Source organism: Balaenoptera ricei, chromosome 9 (assembly GCF_028023285.1).
Source record: "Balaenoptera ricei isolate mBalRic1 chromosome 9, mBalRic1.hap2, whole genome shotgun sequence".
NCBI lineage: Eukaryota > Metazoa > Chordata > Mammalia > Artiodactyla > Balaenopteridae > Balaenoptera > Balaenoptera ricei.
Window position 1 is genome coordinate 92,456,478 of NC_082647.1, and position 24,237 is coordinate 92,480,714.

Consider the following 24,237-nt stretch of genomic DNA (forward strand, 5'->3'; position numbering starts at 1 on the left):
TTACAAGTACATAAACATTTAGGGTTTTTATGTTCTCTTGATGTATTGACCCCTTTATTATTATGAAATGAGCCTCTTTATCTCTGTTAATATTCTTTGCTCTAAAATCTACTTTTTCTGATGTTATTACAGCATGACAGCCTTCATTTAATCATAACATGACACATCTTTTTCTATCCTTACACTTTTAACATTTTTGGTTGTATTTAAAATGTATTTCTTATAGGCAGCATATAGTTAGGGCTTGCTTTTTTGGTTTAAACTAATCATCTCTATCTTTTAATTTTGTGTGCCCGGTTTAGAGGTTGCTTTGGGCTTTATATTATACATCTTAATGTATTACGTCAGCCAACAAGTGATACGCCACTTCACATATAAGAAGTTTATGATAGTATACTTCCATTCTCCTCCCCCCAGCCTCTCTTCTCTTGTAATCATACATTTTAATTCACCGTATGTTATAAATCCCACAATATAGTGTTATTATTTTATGCTTTAAACCATCTCTTATCTTTTAAATTATTTTAAAAATACATTTTATGTTTACCATTCTAAATGCTATTTTGAAATAATTATTATACAGGTGGCTGCAATTGTCTGCATCTTAATAACTTGACATTTCCTTCATGACGGAATTTTTTTTATTTATTTTAGTCTTTCTAACAGTCAGTATAGGCACCAAATTAATACTTTTTGAAACTTCTACAAGTCACATTTTTATAATGTGATCTGTAAAAGGGACACATGCTCTATCGGTAAGTGAAAGAAGTCAATCTGAAAAGGTTACGTACTGTATAATTCCAACTATAGAAAATCTTGGAAAAGGGAAAACTATGGAGACAATTGAAAGGTTGTCAGGGGTTTGGGGGGAGGAAGGAATGAATAGGTAGAGCATGGAGGATTTTTAGGGCAGTAAAACTATGCTGCATGATACTGTAATGGTGGATACATGTAATGATACATTTGTCAAAACTTGTAGAATGCACCACAGAAGTGTGAACCCCAATGTAAACTATGGACTTCAGTTGATAACGATGTGGCAATATTGGTTCATCAGTTGTACCAAATGTACCACGCTTGGGAGGGATGTGGATGTTGGGGGAGGCTGTGTATTGTGGGGAGAGGAGGGCGGCCATATGGGAACACTCTGTACTTTCTGCTCCGTTTTGCTGTGACCCTAAAACTGCTCTAAAAAATAAAGTCTATTGAGAAATGTGGCAAAAAGGGGCATATGCTCTAAATAACTAAAACTTCATTCAATTCTTAATATTTTGCAATTTTTCCATTTTGAGGAAATTACTACTTTTTCTTCTGCTCAGAGCTCTTTTAAAATGTTTGTAGCATTCCAGTTTTAGAAGTTTGGGATTTCCTTTCCAAAGATATCTCTCTTTTGTGCTCTGCAGCTACTTCCTTGGTAATTCTGAATTATCTTTCTGGATATCCCCACCCTAACTCAGCAACAGTTTAGAAAATGTCTTATTTCCTCCTATGCCTCCATAGGATATTTGACTCCTGGTTTTGTTATTCTCTCCTAGTAGAATGCTTGATCTGAATGTGCTCTGAATGGTGGATTCCCACCTCCCATTCACCAAGCACACTTCCCTATCACTCCCACCCACTGCTCCCATCCGTCTCTCATGACAAAATCTGTATAGAACATTTCATGCGTGAGAGTGGAATACCCTATTACTTGGGAGCCTGGCTTCTGCAGGTAGAGTGACTGGGTTTAAATCCTGACTCCGCCACTTACCAGCCCTGTGACTTGGACAAGTTACTCAAGCTGTAAAATGGATAGAATGCTACCCACCTTATGTTGTTAAGAGAAGTAAAAGAGCTAATGCATTCAAAGTGCATAGTACAATGTTTCACACAAGGTTAGAAATCAATACATATTAGTACTTGTTAATGTTATTATTTACACAAAGAAACTTCCCCTACAATTCCTTACTTTGCTATATTCATCAGTCATGTCTTTTTCTTTTTTCTAGTAGATAAATATTCATTCTCAAACATTCCATATGTCTTTGGACAAATGATAAATTTGTTTAAAAAAGTTTTCAAAAATGTTTTACTGAATGTATTACAAATCTGCAGATTGTCTCAGTAAGAGAAATTCCTCTTTAATATATAAGCTAAGTTATCTTCAGTATTTTACTGTAATGCAATACGAAACCAAGTATCATGAATTGCCTAGCCTAAGATAATTCTCTTTTTCTTTGTCTTATTTTCATATATTATGAGAGTTTTACCAAGATATGGTCCTAAATTTAACACTTATATTCAGGTGTATATTTTTCTGATACAACTTTATCATGTAATTGCTAATTTTTACATCAGAAAATAATAAATTTCTTAGCACATATAAAATGTGAATGTGACTGTCAGTTTCTCCTACAAATCATATGTAACTTGATTCCCATGGTAGACATATAGCATGCATACAGGGCATTACAGATATAACATGATAAAATTTACATGTGGAGTTCAGAAGCACTTAGAGGCTTAATACTTCTTCCCTGTATTAAATGTCTGCTGAATTCCATAGGCTGCAGAATTATTGCTAATGAAATTATACCCCATGGCAGCAAGGTCAGCAAGATATCATTATTTTCCACATAAAGATACAATGCCTTTAGCACAATACCTAGAGCATGGAGAAGCTTGTTCACTGCTTTATTTATAGGAACAGGTGTGTTTCTACTCTTGGTATAGTGTCACAAATCACATAATTCTCCTTCCAATTATGTGTTGAAACTAGCTCAAAGATTGCTTAAGGACAGTCTATCTTGCTTCTTGGGGAACAAATACCTGTGTGTCTTTCCAGAGATTTCCCCCCCCCATTTTTGTATCTGTGTATTAGAAACCTACCTAGTTAGTTATGTTTTGAGAATTTTTCAAAGGGATAATGAGCATATATGTGAAATGTTACACTTAATGCTGGCCACACCATCAGAAATGGTCATATTTTTCTCTGTATTGAGGTGGTGCACTCAAATGCTGGCATTTGAGTTGCATCTTGTTGGTTTACAAGTACAGGTGGAGGAGACAAGAGCATCAAGACACAAATGGTCAAAAGACCTAATGCATGGGCAAGAGAGCTACTGCTTGCAGGTCAAATACAGCCTACTGTCTTGTAAATAAAGTTTTATTGGAAAACAGCCATGCTCATTCCTTTATGTATTATCTGTGGCTGCTCGCACCTAAAATGACAGTTTAGTAGATACCACAGAGACTTATGCCTGGCAAAGCCTAGGTCATTACTATCTGACCCTTTTAGAAAACGTTTGCCAATCCCTATTCCAAAGGAACAATTGGAGTTTAACTGTTTGGGGAGATAAAGAGCTACTTAACTTTGTTCTTGGATGTTAAACCTACAAACAATGTTGATTTTGATATGGATTCATTAATGCCCTGCAGTCCAGTTTGGAGGCTTTGCCTTTCTAGTTGTCTCAAATACCCGACTCTTTAGCCCTTCTTCTAGAGGACAGTACTTAATACTTTGGGTTTGAAAGCCAGAGAACTATCACTCTATTAGGTGTTAGCTCCCCAGCCATCATGCTACTTTGGGGAGGTTTCTGAGTCAACTGCTGCATTGACGGTGTTCTCATCTCTTTTTTTGTACTTTATCTCAATTAATCCTGGCAGGTAGCCTTGTTTTTTAATTCTCTATAAAGGAGGTAAGGATTTATCTAAAATTACAAATATTCTCTCTAAAGAATCTAATATTTATTTTGATAATTCACTATTTAATTCAATATCTTGTGCCAGAAGTACCTTCAATAGCATTCTTTTGAAATGTCCTTAAAATTTTATTTTGTATTTTATAATTCTTGCTTCTCTTAATCTCTCATGATAATTGGGACCCTCAGAAACATGATTTGAGAGTCTATAAAGCCAAAGATATTTGTTACCATGTGGTTTTATTCTGATGTTTTTAAGTAAATATTTCCAACGAAGGTCACAAAATGAATATGTGACAGTTCACTATACACATTACCCTGTATCACTTTTAATTTGCTGTCCGATCAAGAAGCGAGCACAGTGGCCTGGAAAGAAGACTAGAGGTTCTGGGAGCTTATGATAATTGCATAGAAACTGAGTTCTGCTGCCCTTCAAACCTAAAGGGTCACATAGATCTAGGCTAGGTTGCTGACGGCTGTGTGTCTGGTGTTTAGGTGTTAGAAAGGCAGAAAGAGTACTCTGCCTCTTCCCCCCACCCTTTTTGTTTAACATTCAGAGGCATAAAATTGTCTGTTGGCTAAAAAAAAGAAAAAAAATCAAGGTACTTGTGTTTTCTTTTTTCTTGGAATGCTGATTATTTTATTTGATCAAGTCACTTTTCTCCTTTTTCCCTCAGTTTCTTAAACGGGAGCTGGGCCACACAGCTCAAAATTTAATGGCTGGCCCACCTTTCTTTTTTTCCTTTGGTAATTATTTGACATGTGTATACTTGAGAACCTCAATAAATAAAAATTGATCACTCGAATACATGATTTGTGCCACATAATCTGACAAGCATTTCAATATTTTAAAATCCCTGATTAGTTAACTGTCTTCTTACCTTCGTCTGGATTTTTTGGTATTCTGTAGACTCTGTATTCTATGATCTACCTTGGGCATTTCAGAATATATCAGTAGAATGCTGTAGAGACATACGGTGATACTAAAAGTTAATGTCATTGAAAGATTCTAATAGATATAAAATGATAAAGCTATGATTCACTAAACCTTCTATGCAATGAAGGTCAAAGAGTAGAGTGCATTGCTCAGAGGACTGGTGTTATCTGCACAGTTTAGTTCTGGCCTAGATTAATTTTACATGAGGAAAGTATAAAAGCTTCAAGCTAAATATATATTGTTTCTATAAAAAGTCACTACGGATGTTTCCTTTTTTTAGCTCAGTATGTAATTTTGAAACATTATCTATTGAATAATAAATTAGGGAATCAAAATCTCTTTTTATTAGTCCTGTAGAATGTCAGATATAGACTATATCTAAATTAAATATTGGAAAACTAAAATAAAATGTTCAAAGTGGAATTAATTGGTAACAAAAGCGGCATTCATCTTCTATTATCTTGAAAAATCAGGAAATTAATAGTCAATTTAAGACTCTTAAGATTATGGTTTACTACTGTGTTTTATCAGTGAAGGTACAGTGTTCCTTTATCCTGGAGTTAGGTTTATTGTATATTGTGAGAATGGATCAAAAAGCCAAGTACATAGTTGTCTAGGAATCTGATTTTCCTTGGGTGAGTCATTTTACCTAGTCATTTCTCTGTATCTGTGAGTAGTGGATTATTCTAGACTGTGAATATGAGTGAGGTAAAGACAGAATTTTGCTGGAGAAAGTAATTTGTGTAGCTAAAGTTTCATCAACAATCTGTTGGGTAGAGGAGATGGATTTTGTTGTGAAGGAATGGTTATTTAGTTTACTAATTCTTTGTCATCAAAGCTGTAATGATTCAAATGCTATGCAATTAGGATATCATTCACTTTGCCCCAGCTCTCCCTCAGTGTGTGGGCCATCAACAATGACTTGTTACTGTCAGTAATTAAGTATGATCATTTAGTGTAGAAGCCTTAAAATTGGAAATGTATATGCAAGTATCCACTTCAGCAATGATCACCCCCAAACATTGCCTGTCTTTCTTACTTAGTGCCATGGGTTTTGAGTTCAAATGACAAAGGTCAATAAGATAAACTTTGATTTTTGGATGACATTTCTCACCTCTAACCCTTATCTTCTCTGGTTTTTATAGCCAGGGCATAACTCTATGAGTGGAATCATAGAACTGATGAAAGGATGTGTTTGTCTAATAATTTGTTCCAACCGAGAGCCTTATGGGTACTAATTCCACAATGTATGCTGCTCATACCCTGATTTAGTCTGATTAGTATAGTTGTAGACAAACTATAATTTATGATTTAGTGAATCAGGTACCTTGGCATAGGGAAATAATGAGGTGTTAGTTTTTTCTTACTTGTTGGAGGTCCACAGATTTTTCATTTGTGTCTTCTAGTTTTGTTTTGTTTTTTATATCCACCACAGTTTTTCTTAGTGCAAGAGATTTTCTGTATTAGATACTTGTTTTTTCTTGCCATATTTGTCATTCCTGGTGAGCAATATTCAAGCTACCTATGTCTTTCAGAATTTAAGCCATATCGTTGCACACATAGGACCAAGATACTTTGTATTACTTCAGATAATAATGAAAGTTATTTATAAGCAAACATAAATGGAGATTTGTCAATTATTTTCCAAATTCATTTAACTTCTAAGAGAACTATGAAAAAGCAATGTGCAGTAGCACAAGAGAGTACTTTGGTTTTGCAATGTACCTCTCACGACTCTATTCACCTCTACACCAACAAACAACTAATGACTTGTTTCTTCTGAACCCAGTACACAGCTGTAGATTAGGGCCAATGACAAGTCATGAACCACATGCTTTGTGAGGTGTTGTGGTTAAATTAACAATGCCATTTAAGACATGGCTTTTACTTTGGGTTCCCTGAGATATGAGTGAGGTTAGAGCAGTGGTTCTCAAATTGTTGTCCCTGGACTAGAAGCATCAATATCACCTGGGAACTTTTTAGGAATGCAGATTCTCAGGCCCCGCCCAGGAGCACTGAATCAGAAACTCCAGATGTGATACCCAACAATCTGTGTTTAACAAGCCTCCCTGTAATTCTGATGCATCCTACATTTTAAGAACCATCCATTTGGGTATTATGCTGCCTCAATCCAAACTGTTAAGATGTAAAACAGTAATTGGTGCCGTATGGGACATTAGTCTAAACCTCTATATCCAGAGATATTCAAGGAGAGATTTATTCTTCAAAAATGTCTTGGTGTCTGAAAGATATATAACATTACTAGGATATGTCAATTCAGCTTTAAACACTAATTGACAGTATCCTGTTTTAGGGAAGAAGAGAGTTTTAAAATAATTCCTGAGGTTTAGAACAATGCACTGTTAAGAAAATAAGTCAAAGTTACTACTGGTGTTTTGCAAATGGATTTGTCTTCAATATTTTATAAAGCATTCATAGTGTTTTACTGAGGCAATAATTCACTAGAAAACCTAATAGGTGATTAATTGACTTGAATTGTATGTTTTCCTTTCTGACCTTAACCCAATCCTCCCCCATCAGTTGATATGAAATGTATAAATCTCACATTGCTTTATAATCTCTCTATCACATGGGAATCAGTGGCCCAAACTATATTATTTACTTTGCTTGCTTTAGCTCTGTGTCTGTATAAAATCATACTTCTGGATTTTATATGATTGAAAATGAGTATAATAAAACCCAAGGCCTAGGCTGATTAGGTAAAAATTGATGAGAGCCATCGGCCAAGGAATCCCCTGAATGTTTTTATTGGAAGTACACAAATCTGTGATGGTGTTCACACGTGCTAATGAGTAACTGACATACTAAAGAAGTATCTTCAGGAATCTAATATAAGTTAAGGTTGAATCCAGAGGAAGTCACCCTAGTGGTCAAGATTTATTTTCTCCAGCTTGCAGTTGAGAAACACCAGGAATAAAGAAAAATATATATTCAGAAACATGCACAAGAAAAGAATCCAGTTTCTCAGATTCTCACACAGTGACCCATCTGCCTGTGATGCAATGGGCACTGTGGAACTTTCAGCACATCAAAATAGATCACAGTAGATGACTGGACTGACTATCATCTAGGTAGTAATACTGTCTTGTAAGCCAATGACTGTTTTTTAAGCATTTTCCTAAAATTAGGAACTATCAGAAGGCTGAGGGGAAATGTGCCTTAGGGTTACATTTACCACCAACGTCATGCTCTTTTCTTCCTAAGGCAAAAGGAGAAATGTTCCTTCATTTAAAAAGTAGAATAAAAAAAAAAAAAAAATCCATTGGCAACCCCCCAGTTGCCATGGTAACAAAATGACAAGTGACTTTCTTGTGCTTTCACTATGCATCAATAATAAGCTAGCCATTTGGGAGCAAATTCATTCTCTTCAGAACATGTCTTTTGAGCACAAGTACCGTATGTTTTCCTTAACTCATGAAGGAGGTGTTATTCATGCAGTACTTAATTTAGCAATTATTAAATAAGTTTTTTTTTTAAAGAAAAGAAGCAATAGGAGATAAAGACTTAATTTAGTACCATTTCCTCCATTTCCATTCCTTTTATTTTTTTCTTTGGATGAGTGGTCAGGAAGACATAGTAAAGAATGAAGTACATAAACCATAATTTGGATAATAAAATTTATTTTGGACATTTCTAAACACCACTTAGGGAAGCATCAACCAAATATAGAAGAGCAGTAAAAGAAGGTGAGCTTTAGCTTTAGCTATATGACGAATCATCTGTATTTCTTCTTTTATTCTCCCTAGCTTCCACCCTGTTCCTAATGCTGTGTGATTACTTGTTATTACTGCTGAGTCTTGCTTCACTGTCATCTCTCTATTCATAATCTTTTGAGATAGGGAAGTAGCTGTAATTATTTCAGCATAAAAATAAGGTAACTGCTTCAGGAAATTCAACTATTTCTCCAGTCTACATATTCATTACCTTTAGCTATAAATTACCATTGTACAACACTTCATTATATTTCACGTTATTTGCCTTATTTTTAGAATTGTATTTCTTTCCAAAGGGTTGTTCATAGATCACCAATTGCTTTCTCTTTCTTCAGCCAATTGCTTTCTTCTTCTGGTGGCAACTGATTTAAGACCAACTAATATCTTTTCTTCCCTGACACATGGATCTAAAATCTTACTTTGTGAGTCTTTGTTGTTGAAGGTTCTATGCCTGAAGGTAAAATTAAATGATCCACTAATCAAGTTTTATGAGCACTTTCACACTTTTCAAATGATTCAGCAAAGGGTAAAAAACTTCTTACAGTCTAGTCCATAAGCTCTACTGGCCTTAAGTATCTGTCTAACAAAAGGCAGAGGGTCCTCCTAAATAGTGACTAAATCATTGTGTCCCACATTTTGGTGTGTAATCAAAGGAAATGGATTTCTATCTCAATGTTTCTTTACACCCAGACAATGAAAAGGGGTAATCTGTGTCTTTAGGCATAAGAACTTTTTCTTCTTAAGAAATTTTAGCCTTAATGAAATTAATTCACTTGAAACTTTAATTATAAAGATTGCAACAATAACATACCATCAATGATGTTTGTTAGAATTGTATTATTCTTAGTAGTGTATTAATATTACTAAGGAGGAATGCAATCATGTTGCCATAGTGCTCATGTTTTTACTTTTTATAATACCCTTTTATATCCAGTATTTACCTCACTGCATAATAAGAAAACTGATGATCAACTAAAGGATGTTTTAACCCAGAACCACATATCTAAAATATTAAAACAAAAGTAAAAAGCAGATGTTCTGAATTTCAGTTCTAAGAATCTTTTTGCCACATGATGCCTTCCACCTTCTTCCTTTAAAAATGAGGGGTGATATGTATGTGTCTATGTGTGTGCACATTTACCAGTCATCAGAACCCACCATGCACTGTCATATTTATCAACCCTATAAAAATAACCTTGGAAGTTCAAAAATACATGTATTTGGACACCAGTGTATAAGTCAATTGACTTAAGCTAGACCAAGCAGTATGTGAAATAAGTGAAGTTTCTCTCTAGGAATTTAGTGATTCTTTTTAAAATATAACCAGGCTCTTTGTGGAACTCCTGTTGATTCCCAGAGGTCTCTAGCCAAGCTGTCATTCACTCCTGTGAAGCCTGCAGCCCATAAGTATTGCAGATCTCTGCTTCCCTTCAGGTCCTTTAAAGTCTTTCTCTTCAAACTTTTGCTCTGTATTGTCTAAGCTAACGGTTAAAAATCTCAGTAATTGACCCACAGAATAGTCCATAGGTGCTAATGATTTGATTTATGGTCATTTAATAGGATTTAGCCCTTTACAGAATACTATATAACTTAGAAAAAAATTTTCTTTGTTTGTTTATTCTCTGTCTCGTTAGAATGTAAGTTTCATGAAGGAAAGGATTCTATTCTGTGTTCTTCAAAGATATATACCAGGTATCTTGAATAGTGCTTGAATATCACATAATACGTGCTCAATTAATATTTTTGGCAAGAATTCCTGGGGGGACTTCCCTGGCGGTTCAGTGGTTAAGAGTTCGTCTTCCAATGCAGGGGGTGCGGGTTCAATCCCTGGTCGGAGAGCTAAGATTCCCCCATACCTGACGGCCAAAAAACCAAAACATAAAGCAGAAGCAACATTGTAACAAATTCAATAAAGACTTTAAAAATGGTCCACATCCAAAAAAAAAAAAAAAAAAATCTTAAAAAAAAAAATTCATGAGGAAAAAACAACTATCCATGGTGTCATCTCTGTTCTTTCAGATAAGAGTACTTAACATATAATCTTTTCTGAGTGCCTAAAATTTTCCAGACATTGTTTTAAGTATATGGGTTATTTCTTCTTCTAATCAACTTTGTAAATATGCTACTAGTATTATTCCCATTTTACAGATAAGAAAACTAGAGTTTATAGAGATGAAGAACCTTCCTCAAGATATTGCTGATAGCAAATGGCAGAGCATCAACGAGCTCAGACAGTTTGATTCCACGGCTCACATTCCTATCTACTATAGCATATGTTTTAAAGGTAGTTTCTATTTTGGCTAAACTGAAGAGTAATTCCATGGTGGAAAATTTAGGCTAAAAGGAAAGGATATTGACAGATGGCAGGACAGGAAGGAAAATATTTCTGAAGCAGAAAATTCTTATATTATGTCCTCTCACATGTTGCATCAAGGTAGGTCCCTCTAAGGAGACTCTATAACCTGGCATATCATGAGAGTTGCCTTTATTGTCAATAATAGAATCTGAGCCTCTTCTGACTCTTTTTAACTCACAGTATTTTCCTCTCCTTACCTTTTTCAGCCAAGTTTCTTGACTAGAGATTGGGTAGATAAGCCCTTTGGAGAGAGTATGTGATCAGCCTCGTGCTGTACCAGGGCTAATCGGGTAGTGCAATGGTAAACTAAGAGGGGGAGGCAGGCACACCAGTGATGTAGCCATTTCTTAGTCCAGGAGGGCAGTGTTTGGAAGAGAGATAGTGCAGAAGAGAAGGATGACATTGTAGAGTTACAGGGCATAGAATTTGCCAGCTATTTGGAGAGGGAATAAAAGAATGAGGGAGACCTCAAATGTGACCCTGAGGGAAAGTTTCAGGGCATGCATGACAGGAAAAGCGGTGGTGACATTAACAGAGGAACAGGATGGAAATAATATGTTTTCATTATATTTTCCTGAAATGCCAAGTCAGATTTGCTACCCGTGAGGGTTGAATAAAGACATTTTCAGACATGCAAAATCTCAAAAATGTAGCTCCCACGCAACTTTTGACAGAAAGTTTCTGACAGTTGTTTTCTGCCAAAATGAGGGAACGGACTACAAAAAGAGATATGGGATCTGGGAAAGAGGGGTTACAACACAGGGAAGAGGCAAGGTGAATCCCAGGATGACGGCAAAAGGTGATCCCAGAATGGCAGCTATGTGGTAGGCCAACACAGTCCGGATTGGAGCAGGTCAGAAGGCTCCAGGAGAAATTTCTTGAGTAGGATAAACTTGACAAAATATCAAATATATTTGTATATTCTGAGAGGAGATTTCTTTATCCAAGGAGAGAGTTAATTAATTGAAATATTGATCAATATGTGGAAATTTGGAAATTAAAACATTAAATTTAGAGTAAACAAAAAATTACACAAGAATGGAAAATTAATCAGCACAGTACACGGTTCTGCTGGAAATAGATTTACATAGTATTATTATTATAAATGTTAAATAGTAATCTAACACAAGTTTGTTCTACTGGGAGAATGGGAGAAGGGAAAATGGAGGAAGTGATGTGAAGAAGTGTGGGCAAAAAAGAGCTAAATATTCATTTTCTTTACCAAGAAATCAATAGTGACTGAAATAAAAATAAAAAAACAAGAGCCATCATAAGTATTGAAAAATTATTTAAAGACATGGAGGTAAAACAACAGAATCAGCTAAAAGAGTTAAAAGTGTTTATCGCTGGATAAAATGAAAGGTGTGTGTGTGTGGGGGGGGGTGATGACAGTCTACTTAAAAAAAAAGTAACGTAGAGTTGTAGAATAACAAACCTTGTAGAAGTGGACTCTTTATTTTTTTTTATTTTTTTATTTTTTTAAAGATTTTTTTTGATGTGGACCGTTTTTAAAGTCTTTATTGAATTTGTTACAATATTGCTTCTGCTCTATGTTTTGGTTTTTTGGCCCTGAGGCATGTGGGATCTTAGCTCCCTGTCCAGGGATCGAACCTGCGCTCCCTGCATTGGAAGGTGAAGTCTCAACCACTGGACCGCCAGGGTAGTCCCGAAGTGGACTCTTTAAAATATCTGTATATGTAACTTTGATAAAAAATAAAAACTAGACTTTGAAAGAAAGCAGAGGAGAAGGGATTAGTCTTAGCAAGATGGATGGATGATTACAATTAAGGATGAAGATAATGCAGATGAAGGAGGTAGACATTAGGAAACTTTAAGGCTTTTTAATTCAGAGTATCTCTTATATTACCAGAAAGAGAATGAGCTAATGTCTTCTGCTGAAAAGTCAAAGCCCTTGAGTATTAGAACATGGTGGGTCAAAGAGGGAAGAAGACACTTATTAAAAGGGTTGCTATGCATCAGTTGAATCAAACTAACATTAGAGGGGGGAGGGAGAGGCATGGACTGGGAATTTGGGATTGGTAGATGCAAACTATTACATTTAGAATGGATAAACAACAGGTTCCTACCGTATAGTACAGGGAACTATATCCAGTCTCCTGGGATAAACCATAATGGAAAAGAATTTTTAAAAAGTGTGTCTATATGTGTAAAACTGAGTCACTTTGCTGTACAGCAGAGATTGGCACAGCATAGTAAATCAACTCTACTTCAATTTAAAAAAACCAAAATGAATAAACAAAAACTTGTCCAACAACAACAACAAAACTAACATTAGAAAGCCTAAATTTGTAGGGTACTTTGTCAGTGAAAGTTCATGGTTTTCTATAGCAGCTGCAGTCTCTGAATGAAATAGCCAATAGGGAACTTGGAGGCTTATTAAGACTTGGAAAATGGTGAAGATGAACTAAAGGAAAGAAGACATTTTAGATTCCCAGTCCCTTAGTAGAAAGGCAAATGAAGTCAAATATGGGGAACATCATGGAAATTAGGAGCGATCAGGAGACTGGAGGTTATAATTAGAAAGAAGAACAGAATGAGAGAAAAGGATGGGAGACTGATGTCAAAGATGGGAAATGCAGCTTTTAAGACTGTAGTGTAGAACTTCTTCAAGCAACAGTGAGGTAGGCGAACCCCCAGTCCAAATAGGCAGCCAGCAAGAAGCAGGTCAACAGCAACAGGTGACACTGATGCAGCCACAGGGGAGGCTGGATCCCTAAGGCAAAAAGTCAATCACATTGGCCTGAGATGTAAGACGTAGATGGAAAAACAACCAGTGAACCAAAGTACTCATGGTCCTTCCAAGAAGAGCACAACCCCAAACACGTTCACTAGAATTTGGTGCAGGCGAGCCACTCTAGTCAAGTCAGCAGCCCTGGAAATTGCCCTTAAGCTTGTGGTCTTATGCTCACATTGTGCTGGGAATGCATTACTGCAGTGCAAGCAGTTAATTAATCAAAGCGTGTAGCTTCTGAAATATGCAGATAAATTAGGAAGGAAAATTGAAACATGTGTTATGTGATTTTTCTTAATGATTAGAGTGTGCTCTAAAGAAACAAAAACAAATTGATTGCCAAAAACCATGTTAATGTGCTTTTAATTCACAAGGGTTAAGCATATAAAAGTCAGGATATTGAAAGTTAAGGTTCTCATAGAAACAATTTGACAACATTATGCATACTAGGTGTGGGAGGTTTATATTTTATAACATTAAAAGCAGTAGGGAATATTATAAAATGTGGCTCAGTTAAACAAAATAAAATAACAAATTCAGGGGAAAGTCATTAAACATGACTATGGGGAAATAATTGTTTTGCAACCCCCAAAGAAGGTTGTAAAATTTAATTTTAGAACATAATGCCTTCAAATTTTAAAAAAATTTTTCAATGGAAATTAATCATTTTTACCAAAAATGAATTTTCCTAACACATTGTATATTCTGATATTAGTTTAGGCCTCTCATTTGCAGTCCAGATTTGATCCTAATAGATTAAAAGGAGAACTGACTGGCTATTACGTGGCCTAGTTGATAAAGATTTTGGAGAGTGAAAATAAATTTAAGGGTTTGAAACACTTTTTGTTTAGTTTATAGAGAATATGGACGATAGTATACATGTGAATAAGCCTGCCAGTGTACTAGTACTTTGTTTACACATTTGCCTTCTATGTACTTCTGCATACTATTTGCATGTATGCATTATGAAAATTCCAATCTGACATGCAAAATGTCATATGTAGGTGGCACAGAAAAAGAAAAGAAGCTTAAGGCATGTTCAGGGAAGGAAGTATTCCAGAAAACAAACCCACAGCCTTTAATATGTCTCTGTTTTGGTTCCCACCTCACAAACTGGACAGCAGGTCTGGGAGACTGACTTCTCCAGTGGAGCTGTACTGAGCCACAGGATGCTGTTCTGTCACCCTGGTCACAGAAGCTGTTTACTCTATAGGTGATGCAGGAAACAAGAGTGGTGGATCCATGCAGTAACCCCTTGGAGTGTGTCACCTCCCAATTCAGTCAGAATTTAAGGCAATAATGAGAGAAAGAAAGAAGGAAGGAAGGAAGGAAGGGGGGAAGGAGAGAGGGAGGGAGAGAGGGAGGGAGGAAGGGTACTATATTACTAACATAATACTAATTTAATTATAATTATTACTCAATTCTAATTATTATTTAGTTATTTAATTTTAAGTAATAACAAAGCTTTTCTTATCCTTTAAATCAAATATAAGCTATTATTTGGCACAAAATTAACAAATGGCAACAACCCCCCCCCCCCCATAAAGGAGCTGATCATGAAAATATAAAGGTAAATTGACATTTTGCTAACATTTCTATTTTCCATTGTATTTTATGTCATAGCAAAGCACTCTACAGAACAATAGAGGTCCATTCATGGAAGAGAGATATGTAAATTCCTGAGCTAGCAGACTCCTGGCCCAATATTCAAGCCACCTCTTCAAAAAGGGCACAATGGTCTGCATTTTTCACTGAAAAACCTATGCAGCCACATTCCATGGCAATGAACTCTATAAACTTGATGAAGAAAAATGCTTTGTATGTTTACTTTAATCTTAACCCCCTGCTATTTTCTGTTTCCAAACAAACAGAAGGACAAATGCAAACTGCCAGCTCGCAGGATGTACAAACAAGTGTTATTGAATATTCAGAAGTATGGTGGTATTTCTAAAGTTCAGCAACACATCACTTAGAGTCTTTCCTTTGTTTTTAATTTTCCTTGTTCAGGCACCACAAGGCCACATAAGGAGGGTGAGGTTCCTGGAGTGGACTATATTTTCATCACTGTTGAAGATTTTATGGAATTGGAGAAAAGTGGTGCTCTCCTAGAAAGTGGGACTTATGAAGGTAAGCACAGCTCTACCGCTGAATTTATTTCTCATCGCATCACATTTTTCTCCTTTGACTGAAATGCATTAGAACACCAGATTACTATTGTGCTGTTGTTTTGGTTTGAGAGCTTTAATGAGGTCACTTTAGAAGTGTATTCTGTAAAGAAAAATTAAAATATGTCTGCGTTAATTCTACTCTTAAGAAGCCAAGAGAAATGTGTATGTACATACCCTCTGAAGTATCCTTATGATCAGGATATCCTGAGGCTAAGCTGTGATCTTGCAGATAAATTATCTTCATCTCTAGGCAGCATCTAAAGAGCACAGGGTTTGAGTTCCAGTCTTGTCACTACCTCTGTGTAGTTTTCTCCGGTTACTTCACTTCACTTGCCTTCACTTGCCTCTCATGCACAATGATGGTGTAGGAAAATATGATATGTGGATGAACTCCAAAGCTCTACCACAGGTTTCCTTGTGTGCCCGTGTCAAACATGAACAAATGAAATTAAAACCTTGAAGGTGGGACGTATGATTCAGAGGAAGAAGCAGTGTAACCTAAGCCAGAATCTGCTTCAGTTCCAAACCTGGCTTTACTACTTACCCACTATGAATATGAAGTAACCCAGTGAGTATCTCTGAACCTCAGTAGTCTTATCCATAAAAGGAGAAATGATAGCATTGAAAAATACAAATAAATAACATGCTGCATGTATATGTTCAAGTAACATCTACATGTATGCAGTTTATGTCTAATGAAGTTACAGATCTGTGTCTGTATAATGAAATTTTAAAGTAATATAACTAAAAAACAGTAGAAAATAATACCTTTATTCCTATGTCACAGTTACTGTATGTGTAAACTATATGTATATGTATTATTACATCCAAAGATGAATCTAGTTTTACTGAACTGCAATTAATAGTGAGTGATATTAAAAACAAAACTCACATGCATTGCTGCTTAGCCCATCAAATGTCAGAGGTCTACCATGAGCAACTAAACTGGGTTTGTAACAGTTGGCCCTCCTCTTCCTCCTTCATTTACTTGTAGATGTCCAGTGGACTATAGTTATTTAAGAACGCAGTATTTTTAAGTTGTTAGAAGTATTAAAATCTCTTTTTACTTCACACTCCTAAGGCAGTTTAGGCTGAGACATGTGCCTAAGTTATGGGTCAGACATTTAGCTGCTTATTTCCACATTCATAGGAAATAGGCAAAAATACCCACAAAAAGAAAATGGTTTTAAATGAGTGTTGTTTCTTCTTCTAATTGTCAAAAATGAATGATAGTGAGGGTTGATTGAAAATATTATATTTATTTTTTATTGAAGTATAGTTGATTTACAGTATTGTATTAGTTTCAGGTTTTCACAGCATAGTGATTCAGTATTTTTATACATTAGACTCCATTAAAAGTTATTACAAGATAATGCCTATAATTCTCTGTGCTATGCAATATATTCTTGTTGCTTATCTGTTTTATACATAGCAGTTAAATAAAAAAGCTGTGTTGATCATATAAGCTGCCTTAAATTATATATGAAAAATAAATTATAAATCATAGAAAATAATGATATCAAAGAAGTCAGAGTAAATTAACAATAAATTTTGTAGTATGTTTTCCTGTGAGCTTTGCAACATGATTTAGTGGCATTCATTAGTTTGCATGTCTGCTAATAATAATGCCTTGTATTTAGTTACCGTATTTAAATGTCATATTTATGTAGCAAAGAACAAATGCCTTAATATCCACGAGCATTCCAAGAGTGGTATGACCCTTCCTTTCTTTTTTTTTGTTAAATAAAGATTGTATTAACTGTATAGAAAGTGAAAAAATTAAATCCAATGTTCATGTTAAATTTCCTGTATTCTCATGATAAACTAGATGTCATGAAGTTTAATATCAATATTTAAAAATAAAGCCTAGCTTAAAGTTTAGGTTTCAGTTAAATTTTGAGGGAAATATCCTGAAACCATACAAACGTAACCAAGTTTTGTGAGTCAGGGTGGGTTATCCTGAATCTTCTTCAGACGTTTTTTCAGCACTGAGAGTAGAGTTGGCTAAATTGGTGCCAAATTGTTAATCTCCCAAGCATGCATAGAGCTGATCTTTGAATAATAAGGCTGATTTACACATATGACTTTGGGGAATCAATACTGTTATTTACAAATACACACTGTGTACTTGAATAAATAAGAAGCTCTTTTCTCAGGTCGCATAACCATCTGGGTGGACACCTAGTGAGCCTTCTCAAATCTCAGAATCTTCAGATTTTCCAACAGTTACAGCTGAGGAACCAGTAGAATTGGCATTCTAATAAAAATCACTGCTGTTCCTTCAGAATTAATCACTAGCTCTAGACTCAGAGCTACCTGAGTTATTTGTGGTTTTAATGTGTTATTCATCAAGGAAGCCGAGGGAATGCGTTTTCTGCTGTTGGTGCTTTCAGAATATACAGAGTAACAATCATGTACTACTCAACTAGATAAAGAAGGACCTCAGAGCTTTTATATTTGTCAAACTTTCGTGGTATCACTCTCTCATAAAATAACAAAATACCACTTTCTCTGTTATATGTTCTCCCTTCTGCAGTGTTTGGGCCATTGTTCTCCTTCCTCCTCCTTGCTAAATCATTCTCATGCTCTCTCAGTACTCTTTAGAGCTCTCAGCTAGGCTAGAAAATCCATTTCTGATATCTGTGAATCCACTAAAGAAATTAAAAAGAAATTGAGTTCCTCTGAGCATTAAGGTCAGAAACCTGTTAACCATGTAGGATCCTTAAGACTGATATATGTATGTATATACTTCTGTCTTGTTGTCAATAATTCTAATTTTAATCTGGAATTTGTCCTTTGATTAGAAATGAGATAGACTATCCTGAATTGTAGTTCTGCTTCTTAGAAACTGGCCCAAAGTCCTTGCTCCAGAAGAACAATTCTGTTATTACCAGACGCTGCAAGGAAGGCCTTAATATACTTGTGTTACCTTCTACAGTTAGGCCACATGGCGCTAGGCAGAATTTTAGCAGATTCTTAAAGTCTTTTTCTGCATCACCAACCCCCCATCTAGTATGAGCACCTCATTTCAGTTTGTTATACAACAGCTGCTGAATGGCTCTGCACGTAAATGGCCCAGAGGACTTGACTGTAATGGACCATCAGGTGTTGGTAAAGACTCTTCCATGACTTGGATGACCTCATCTTCATCTTTTCATATTCAGTCAGGTTGAAAATTAAGTTAATATAACAAGGCCTAGTGACAAGCCTGACATAACCTCAAGTAACAGGAAGAGCACCATGAACCTTCCTGTTAGGACTGAAGATGTAGGCTTCATGTGAAACACAGACCACAGAGCTCTGTGGCTGAATGCAGACAATTCCGTTGGGATTAAGGTCACATGCAGGTATAAATGTGGCACCGCGAGGTAGAATTAAATAAGTAGGTTTGGTAATCTAATGGTTAAGTACTCTAAGTACCTGGAAAGAAGCAGTGCCCTTGGGAACTGTCCGAAGTGCTGAATTACCCAGGGATCTAAATCCGTGAATCCTGCCTGACCTACTTCTTCCAGTTGTCTGGAATGCTACATTCATGGTTTCACTGACCACTCTCACTGCCTCACCCTGAGTTCTGAATGACATCTTTAACAAACCCATGTCCCCTGAGCTGCACCTGGACTCTTATTTCATTTAATTCATCTAGTGAGATCATCCACAGTCATATTCCAGAGCAGCAGTTCTGTTGTAACATTTGCTATCATATTTTGCTGTTCTGCTTTTAAATTGAAACAAAGCTATTTTTCTGTCTATTGAAGAAACCCTTAAAGTTTCTTAAAGTTAAAGGTTTTCTTTAAATAGACATAAGCTCAATTGTAATAGTCCTTCAATTTTTAAGAGGACCAAATCAAACCCAGCAAGTTATTAGGGCATCTGCAGAATATAGTGTAAATATGGCACTCACCTTCACCTTGATGCTGTGGTTTCTTCTATTCATGGACCCTAATGTATATGGACTTGAGCCAACTGTTAACAGCCCACATAGTTTCTTAAACAATTTTATTACAAGGCCTCTGAAATTCAAGTTTTCTCACAATTGTACATAAATGAGTGCTGTTCTCCCTGGTATAACACATACAATCCTGTAAAATTTTAAATATTAAGGACAAATAATTTTCTAGGAAAATAAGCCAATAACTCCTATGATGACAGAAGAGATACAACAAATTTTACATAAATCCATTTAATTTTACTAACTAAAATCCACATCCACTTTTTTTAGTATGACCTTCGTGCATTTATTATTGAAATTTTGAATCTCTATTTCCAGTCAAGATAGCACTGGTGACAGAGAGATGTTCAATCCAATAAAAAATCATTATTAGTACTATAAATAGTCTTCAGAAAAACCATTCTTCTATCAGTCCAAGTTTCTATCCACTGAAATGTAAATATTTCCTGAAGGGCAGATCAATTGATGCTAAGATTGCTGTCATTCCAGGAGACCAAAAAAGAGATAAAAATGTCATTGTTTCTCCTTCCCTTATACTCTATTACAAGAGAAAATTTTTACTATGTAAGTAATAACCTCCACAACAACAGTAGATTCTTGGAGCTTGCAGTTAAAAGGGTCCAGCTATTATTACATATTGTAAGATTTTTTTTCTTTTGCTATTTCCTTCTTTTTCTTTCTCTTGGCAATTTTCCTATTGTGGAAGATTCTAAGCTGTGCATTTGGGTGTTCATTTTAGAAACACTAAACACTTGCACATAAAATTCAGTATGTGTTTATTTGACCAGTAAAGGAAAAACACATTTAGTGAAGTTTTACACCCCTTTGAGATCTTACAAGGCCAGAGGTTTTTTGTAAGTGGTTCATTATGTGTTCAAAGGTATTTGCAGAGAGCATATGATTTTTGCATGCTGCTTTGCTCCTGTGTAAGGCACTAAGACTGGAAGTGTTATTGTGCATTAAAATGTGATAAAATTCCCTCTTGGTTTGGGACTTTTGTTAAGCCCAGCTTTTTCCAAAGTATGTCATGCAGATGCCTATTTCTAAGTACTCTTTTTTTCCCAAAAGGAACTAGAAGGAACAGACCAATCAGTTAATTAACTAATTTAATATTATCATGTAAATTATAACTTAAAGTCTGAAGTCAAGGAAAATAAAATGACTTGTTTACTATTACCTAAACTGCAATATTAACCAGTTTCCTGTTAGTTCTATATTTTTTTGTTCAGTGTAGCTGAAAGGAACAGGACCAATCTTTTTGGAGTATATTATTAAAATAAAGCCAGTATTCATGGGCATAAGACTCACTTCTTTGACTCTCTCACAACCCATAATGATATTAGGTAAAGCTGAGGATTCCAAAACTGATATTTGGGGTTTCCTTAATTTCCCTCAAGCTTGTGTCCTTAATTACAATGATTTTCTAACTCCTGTACACATCCTTTATAAATTTTTATCTGAAACAAATTGAGATTTCACATGAAATAAATATCATGCCCCTCATTTAGTGGGAAGAAAAACTGCATGACTTTAAAATTTTTACTTATATTTCTCTTCACTACTTCAACAAGCAGAACCTATTTGCCTTTGCTGATTGGGTGAATATTTTCACCTCTGAGTTGTTTTTCTGAGTGGACAAAAATGGATAACAATAATGATAATAAATATTTTGTAATGTTTATTTGTGTATTGCTGCAGCTGTGAATATATATTGAAAAATATTTACTGGATCTTACAATTCCATGACTATCAAAGACAGTAAATTCACTCATTCCACACGATCAATTCTTGATCAAATTGATTACAACAGTCTTCTGCATGAGAGTTCATGTTTCTCTAAAATAACATCAACATAGTGATTATCAGTGGCTCTTGCCATTAGTCTTAGATTAGACATATAGACCTTCCTAAAGGAGAAGTTTCATTTATTCCAGTTATTCTCAGTGATGCCCTAATGTCCCCTTCCTGTCAAACTTTTTTCAGAGACTTGTTTCATACATTAGTTATTTGAAAACTATAACCTAACATCCTACTCTACAAAAGCTTTTTTTGTATCTGAATTTCAAATCTGAAAAATAAAACTTTCTGAGACATTCTTTCCTTATATTTTCCTTACTTCTGATCTAAGAGACAGCGGAGTCTAGAATCTGATTAACCACAGATCTGTTATTTATCTCCGGGAGAATAGAAATCATCAAAAAATAGGAAAGCTGTGTCCTAATTTTTATTACTAAATACTTTATTTCAGAACATTGATCTCAATCTCCAACAAAGTTACAGTAGATGTAGATGGTTTTATGAATTGTTTTTATAAACTGCAACTTTCATTCATCCTGTGCACAAAACAATATCTGAAACTTTGAGGCTTCCATTGATCATGCTGCAAAGTAGACAGAGGTATTGAGTGCTTTGACTAAAAATTAGTCAAACTGTAACTGAAGTACCAGTTCTCAAAAATACCCTGCTGTCCTTATATTTAAAAGCAATCATGTTGTATAAGATTAATACCCTATGAAAGCTCTTCCTTATTGAAGGCTTCAAACTCTGACAGTTATGGAAAATCATTCATAACATTAGGTTAAAATTTAATATGCCGAAGCAGTTAGTCCCTCTTTATATAATAATTGGCTCTCTTAGGTCTGTTATGGGCTGTATATGTATGTATGTAACAACCAGATAAAAAATTAGGATCAAGTGGTCAACATATCTTGTCTGCATGGGATTTTCTCCATAAAAACTAATTCTTAAAGACACTAAAAGTATGAATTTTTAGGGCCCAGTAAAAACAGAAATTGATACTTGTTATTAGTTATAACAAAATGGGAAGTTTTACTTATACTGTCGTCAGCCTATTTATATTAGCTATGCTGACTTCCTTTCTGTTCCTCAAACAGAACAAGCATATTCTCATCTACCTGGGATCTTCAATTTGTCATTTCATTTTCCTAGACTACTTGTGTTCCAAATAACCACATATTCCTTTTTCTTACTTTGAGATATTCATCTAAGAATCTTCAGGAAACTCTTACCTGACAACCTTATCCAAAATAACACCTGCTGACATTCTCCATTCCCTTCCTCTGATTTATTTTCTTTATTGTACTGACTATAACTGAAAATGCATCATTCTATGTCCATTTGTTTATTTGATTATTGTTAGTGTCTACCCACTAGAATGTAGGCTTCTCAAGAGGTCAGATAATTTGAACCACTGCTAATTCTTGAGCTTAGAATGGTTCTGTCACCTAGGAAGCACTCAATGAATATAAATTGAATGAATGCCTAAGTTCCTTCCTTGAACCAAACAATGGGAACCCCTTAATCCCTATGCAGAAGTTCAAATAGAATTGAAACCCTGGACCACATCTACTTCCTAATTCAAAATGCTCTAGGTCAGAAGTTTAGAGCTGCAGCATCAATTTGGCTTCAGAATCTTGTCCTAGATTACCTTGTATTATAATTGTAATCATTTTGTTCTTGTCTTAAATCTCGTTGTTAACCTCATGGGTCCCTGTTCTGAGTTCCCATACCTGTTTTTCTCTCAGTATCCTCTACACTGTAACACTTTCTCCAGAATATAGTTCTTATCTTTCTATGGCCATTCCTCGTAGTCTGGTTTTCACTGCAGTGATTCATTGTTGGTCAGATTTCCTGAACTCAAAGCCTAGTAAGCTTAGTCAACAAAACGGTATCTTCCAGTAAACCTCCCCCACCCCACCAGCTCCACCTCCCAAGTTCCATGGATGGTGCCACCTACATACTTCTTGAACTAATGATAATTACCCTGTCCTATAACTCCTGTCTTTGTTCATGCTTGCTTTAATCTTTTTCAAAAGTTTTACAAAGACTTTCTTGATTTCTCTACCTCTAGTATAGAAAGTCAGTAGAGAGTTGGAGAACAGAAGTAATGAGGCCAAACCTACAGGAGAGATAGAAAGGTCCTAGGATATATTGGAAAATATGCAAATTCAGAATGTTATTTTAAAACAAAGGAACTAGTATGTGTGTTCTCTCAATAAAGAAATGTGAAGGCATTCTAATTAACATGGACATATGGTACTTGGAATTTATTAGGTATTTCACTAACATTTTCTGGCTGGTTTTCAATAAAGTATAAGGGAGCATGAGTTTGTTTATTCTTCTTTTATTCTTAGGAGATTTAATGGAAAGGAAATGAAAATAAAATTTTATTCAATTATTAATTATACATTGCTAATAAGATTTCTACTCCCACTTCACCTTTCTCTCTCTCTCTTTCTCTTTTACATTAGGATGACTTCTTTAAATTTTCTTACAATAGGTGAAAGTTTGATTCCTTTCACTAAACAGTTAATGGGTACAATGATAATTCTGAAAATTTTATATTTTAAATTTGATTACTGGTGGTAAACCAAATACTTAACACAACATAAAGAGTCAATAAGCAAAAAAGTTTTAAACAATATATAGGAAGCTCAAACTGACATGAACCTTATGATAGGTAAATAAAAGGTAAAGACTTGATTTAAATTTTTCCACTGAGCTTTTTTTCTTTTACTCCCCTACCTCCATGACATATCTGAAGATATTACAGCAGGGGACATACATTTACCTAGAGAAACCTGTCCTTTGGCATTGTGACCTGATATTGGAGGGTGCTATTTCCCAAAAGCATCTGTTGC

The 24,237-nt window shown here is 35.3% G+C and overlaps 1 protein-coding gene across 11 annotated transcripts in view; it reads left to right on the forward strand.

The window, feature by feature from the left end:
• The window catches only part of MAGI2 (membrane associated guanylate kinase, WW and PDZ domain containing 2), a 1,337,104-nt gene that overhangs the window by 719,226 nt on the left and 593,641 nt on the right, over positions 1–24,237 (forward strand). For all 11 annotated transcript variants that reach the window (XR_009505080.1, XM_059934073.1, XM_059934076.1 and 8 more), the window contains exon 3: positions 15,467–15,586. Coding sequence is in view for 10 of the 11 variants with exons in the window: in XM_059934073.1 (XP_059790056.1) it covers positions 15,467–15,586 (120 nt within the window). In the remaining variant the exon portion in view is untranslated. The remainder of the gene's footprint in view (positions 1–15,466; positions 15,587–24,237) is intronic.